This window comes from Octopus sinensis, linkage group LG22 (genome assembly GCF_006345805.1).
Source record: "Octopus sinensis linkage group LG22, ASM634580v1, whole genome shotgun sequence".
Classification (NCBI taxonomy): domain Eukaryota; kingdom Metazoa; phylum Mollusca; class Cephalopoda; order Octopoda; family Octopodidae; genus Octopus; species Octopus sinensis.
Window position 1 is genome coordinate 20,551,780 of NC_043018.1, and position 5,639 is coordinate 20,557,418.

Here is a 5,639-nt window from a genome sequence, read left to right on the forward strand (position 1 = left end):
ACACGCACACGCACACGCACACACACAGGCACACACGCACACACATCCGCACACGCACACACGCACATACACGCGCACACGCACACACACAGACACGCACGCACACACATGCACACACACGCACACGCACACACGCACATACACGCGCACACCCGTACACACACACCCACACATGCACGCACGCACACACACACATTCATCATTCGTGTGTTAAGCAGACTACCATCGGTTTTATGTTGAGAGAGATATCAGAGCTACTTTGGAATGCGAGCTTCGTAGCCAACATCATCTACAAGAGTCAAATTCCACTTAAGTATGCGATCTAAGTATTCCATTTATTTAATATGGCTTAAATAAAACATTCTTACATTTTTATACATTTATTTTTAAAAAATTAAAACGAACCAGATTTGAAACAAATTTACTAATTTTAGGGGCGAATCAAACAAACAGCTAAAAAAGTCAAAAATAGAGAGTTTAAATTTTTATATATTTTATAGACTTACTATAAGCACTTGGAGGCGCAATGGCCCAGTGGTTAGGGCAGCGGACTGGTTAGGTTTCGATTCCCAGACCGGGCGTTGTGAGTGTTTATTGAGCGAAAACACCTAAAGATCCACGAGGCTCCGGCAGGGGATGGTGGTGATCCCTGCTGTACTCTTTCACCACAACTTTCTCTCACTCTTACTTCCTGTTTCTGTTGTACCTGTATTTCAAAGGACCGGCCTTGTCACTCTCTGTGTCACGCTGAATATCCCCGAGAACTACGTTAAGGGTACACGTGTCTGTGGAGTGCTCAGCCACTTACACGTTAATTTCACGAGCAGGCTGTTCCGTTGATCGGATCAACCGGAACCCTCATCGTCGTAACCGACGGAGTGCTTCCAAAATAAGCACTTATGTTTCATACTCTCTAACCCAGTGGTTTTCAACCAGGGTTCCGCCAGTACAGTCCAGGGGTTCCGCAAGAAGTTACAAAACTGCTAAAATCGGCAGTAATTTTTAATTCTCCTGTGCAGATATGTGTGCATAATACTATTAAATTATTGCACAGGTGTTCCTCGAGCCAGCGGAATGTTTCCTTGGGGTTCCGCTCCAGCATAAAGTTTGAAAAGCACTGCTCTAACCAGACATTCTCTCGAAACCGATACAGGTGTTTTCCTTGTTCTTGATATGTATAACTTTTCTTGTTATAGATCACAATATAAAGTGTAGATCGCATACCAAAGCAGTTTCATGATATGTAGATTGCATATCAAAGTAGCACCGATATATCGCCCAACAACTCTTCAAATCTGTCACATGGGACGTTTGGTATCCGTGGCTGTCAAATTGTCTGCCCTCTTGCTTAAATATATCGTTGACTACAGCAAACACATGTACATGAAGCGACTACCCTGTGCACTCCAAAAACCCAGCATACTTCATGCTATAACTAGTCATTGGCAATTTTTCCTAGTACAGTACAAACAGGACAGTACATACGAGAGAAGTCACTAGTTTCCTCGGTTTTAAGCAATTTTCTATAATATAGGCCAGATAAGTTACTTATTGTTGCATGGTGTCTCTCACCCGTCTAAATTTATATTCGAGAAACCCAATTGATTTATACCAAGTTGAGTCAAAAGCTTTTTCGGGTTTCCACTTGTATCTCCGTGTTTTATCGTTTATTTCATACAACTTGTTGCTGGTTTGTTTATTCGTTATTTTCATATTTAACATAAACATTAATTACTCTTTACTTGTTTCAGCCATTTGACTGCGGCCATGCTGGAGCACCGCCTTTAGTCGAGCAATTCGACCCTGGGACTTATTCTTTGTAAGCCCAGTACTTATCCTATCGGTCTCTTTTGCCGAACCGCTAAGTAACGGGGACGTAAACACACCAGCATCAGTTGTCATGCAATGCTAGGGGGACAAACACAGACACACAAACACATACACACACATATATATATACGACAGGCTTCTTTCAGTTTCCGTCTACCAAATCCACTCACAAGGCATTGGTCGGCCCGGGGCTATAGTAGAAGACACTTGCCCAAGATGCCACGCAGTGGGATTGAACCCGGAACCATGTGGTTGGTTAGCAAGCTACTTACCACACAGCCACTATTTATTCTTTTTTATTTATAGCTTTGATAATGAGTGGTAAAAATTGCGATTAGAACCATTTTGTATGGGGAGGGGAGGGAAATGGACTGAGTGTAAGGGCAGCGGCAAATCTTGCTGCTTAAGACAAAGTGACAGATCTTGAACCACTCCACAATAACTTAAGGACTATTCAGAGTTCTTAAAACTTTCTAGGGGTCGGCCGCAAACGCTATGCACCCTTTGAAAGCCACTCGGTCAACGGAGAACGAGCCACACTGACATCTAAATCTTTAAGTATAACGCAGTAATCTTTTAGGTGTGGCGATTAAATAAAAACGGAGAAATAACGTAAAAATATAATTTGACGCGTGACAAATGATTGAAACCTTTTCTACTCGACCCCAGTACGCAACTGGTACTTATCGACCATGAAAGGACGAAAGGCAAAGTCGACCTCGGCGGAATTTGAGCTCAAAACGTTAAGCCAGACGAAATATCAATTTCTTTACTACCCACAAGGGGCTAAACACAGAGGGGACAAACAAGGACAGACATAAGTATTAAGTCGATTACATCGACCCCAGTGCGTAACTGGTACTTAATTTATCGACCCCGAAAGGATGAAAGGCAAAGTCGACCTCTGCGGAATTTGAGCTCAAAACGTTAAGCCAGACGAAATACCTATTTCTTTACTACCCATAAGGGGGGCTAAACACAGAGAGGACAAACAAGCACAGACAAGCTGCACCGCCTGCTCTAGAAATTGAACTCACGCCATCATAATCATCAGTCAACACCTCTAACCACTTGACCACACGGCTTCACTCACGCATGATAATAATGTTGATAAATACTCAAATAGTATCAACACCGGGTATAAAACAGAAGACATTTGATAACTATTCAATAACCAAACCTTTGCGATCAATAATTATCAGTCATTTGCGGATTGAAACTTTATTTCATATATTCTTCAGGTTATAAAGAAATTGACGGATCCGTCCATGCTATTCTTACCAATCCGAATTTTCTAGGAGGTTTGTTGGCAATGATCTTGGACAATGCATGGCCAGGTATGTTACTGAAAAATTATTATTCTCTTCGTAATATTCACCTGTTTATTAGAATATGTTGGGAAAGAATTTTAAGCGTAGTTTGGTTGACAAAGATTTTAAGTCTTATTCAAAGGAATACATGGCAAGTAATTCCATCGACGACAGTGGACATGATGTACATACAATTATCCCTCTTACACCTATATTGAAAAATGGCACTCCGTCGGTTACGACGACGAGTATTCCAGTTGATCCGATCAACGGAACAGCCTGCTCGTGAAATTAACGTGCAAGTGGCTGAGCACTCCACAGACACGTGTACCCTTAACGTAGTTCTCGTTGGAGATTGGGCGTGACACAGAGTGTGACAAGGCTGGCCCTTTGAAATACAGGTACAACAGAAACAGGAAGAAAGAGTGAGAGAAAGTTGTAGTGAAAGAGTACAGCAGGGTTCACCACAACCCCCTGCCGGAGCCTCGTGGATCTTTAGGTGTTTTCGCTCAATAAACACTCACAACGTCCGGTCTGGGAATCGAAACCGCAATCCTATGACCGCGAGTCCACTACCCTGACCACAGGGCCATTGCGCCTCCACACACCTTTATTATACCTGTTCTATATTTAAGAGATGAGGAATTATGTACATTATTTACAATTGACGGATATTTGCCTACGGGTATATGGCGTAGCGGTTAAGAGTACGTGCTACTGCCCCCAAGATACCGAGTTCGATTCCAGGCAGTGACCTGAATAATAATAATAATAAATGGCCTGTAATACTAAACAAAACCTTTCTTTTTTATTTCACATGTTTTCAATTAATCAAAAATCAAAAGGAACATTAAAGGAACGAGGCTTGGCAGACAGTGTAGAAGATCTCAACAAAGACGCCGATGAACTGAACAATCAAAGGAACCAAACAGAAAAAGAAGAAGAATCTATATACGGCGTTCCCATTTTACCAAATTTCATTGCTAGGCACCCATTTCTTCGTTTCTTGGCATTTATGCCACCATACGGGTTAAACAGAGACAGAACAAACGTTGAAAAGAAAGCGGAAGTTATATGATCGTTTTTTTTGTTTTGTTTTGTTGTTTTTTTTCTAGCGATAGTAAAGTAGTGGTCAGGTGATCGGAACAGAACAACGCCGGACTAAATACTGACGATCCTTTAAGTTTTAACTTCAAATCATGCCAGGGTCGATTTTACGTTTTGTTGCTCTCTGAGATCGATAAAATATGCACCAGTCATATATACTGGGATCGATACTTTCTGCCAATGCAAGGGACTTTCTGCCAATGTAAGGAATTGTTCTTTCTGACTATAAATGTTTTACCTTGTTGTTGCTTTACTTTATAATAATCTTCGGTGCTGGATAATCTTGTCCTCCCTCCTCTCTCTCCCTATATACATACATACATAAATACATACATACATACATACATACATATATATATATATATATATATTGAGAAAAATGGTAAGACAACAAAAGAATGAGAGAGACCTCGATATTATGTAAATAGAGGAATTTATCTGTAAATGTAATATGTGACAATTATTCGGTAGCCATGATAAAACTCCGAGTCTCGGATGCCGAGGTGGTAATCCACGCCGTCATCAGTTATTCGGCCATCGGAAAAATGCTTTGAAACAAAATGGCCGGATAACTGAAGAGATGGCGGCGTTGATTTCCACCTCGGCATCCGAAACTCGGAGTTTTATCATGGCTACCGAATAATTGTCACATATTACATTTACAGATATATATATATATATATATATATATAATGCAGTGGTTGGTTATGCACGGTTAGAAAGTTAGCATTTGTTTCATGTATACTATTGCTCTTAGTAATATAGGTGAGCCATCAGACGCTCTGGTCGGAGGCGCATAACCTCTTTACTAATGGAGGTAAGAATACAGTTTTGGTCAGCATGGTGATGAAGAAAATCTCTGAAACTGTCTCTCCCAGGAGGGTTTTTTTTCGCCGCGAAGAATTTCGTTACAGTGAATCTGGTGAGTAGCCAATATTGCCAAGAGCAAAAGCAAACATGAAACTAATGGTCACTTTCTGAATGGCCATAGCAAACGACTACATTAAATATTACAGCTCAAAATATTATTAGTGTTTTTTTCCGATCTTATGTACAGCTGACCGATGTGCGCGCGCGTGTATGTGTGTGTGTGTGTGTGTGTGTGTGTGTGTGTGTGTGTGTGTGTGTGTGTGTGTGTGTGTCTGTGTCTGTGTCTGTGTGTGTCTGTGTGTGTGTGAACTTTTGCTTTGTGATATATCTGATCCGTAAAATGACCATTTTTTAGGTGATAGCTTCCTTATAGAAAGCCAGTTGAGAATATCCAATGACGGCCCACAAACGGCCGCAAAGTATATAGCAGGCACGTGGACCAATGTTGTGAAATAAGCAAACTTTTCACAAGCAGTCAGTAGGTGTTCGCTATTGGTTTTCTCTAACGAGGTTATGATTTCC

The 5,639-nt window shown here is 41.1% G+C and overlaps 1 protein-coding gene across 2 annotated transcripts in view; it reads left to right on the forward strand.

Moving 5' to 3' along the window:
* Window positions 1-4,280, forward strand: part of LOC115223304 (solute carrier family 23 member 2-like) — a 34,757-nt gene extending 30,477 nt beyond the window's left edge. For both annotated transcript variants that reach the window (XM_029793814.2, XM_029793815.2), the window contains 2 exons: window positions 3,072-3,167; window positions 3,986-4,280. In XM_029793814.2, coding sequence (XP_029649674.1) covers window positions 3,072-3,167; window positions 3,986-4,218 — 329 coding nt within the window. In that variant the 3' untranslated portion in view covers window positions 4,219-4,280. The remainder of the gene's footprint in view (window positions 1-3,071; window positions 3,168-3,985) is intronic.
* Window positions 4,281-5,639: the final 1,359 nt, after the last annotated feature.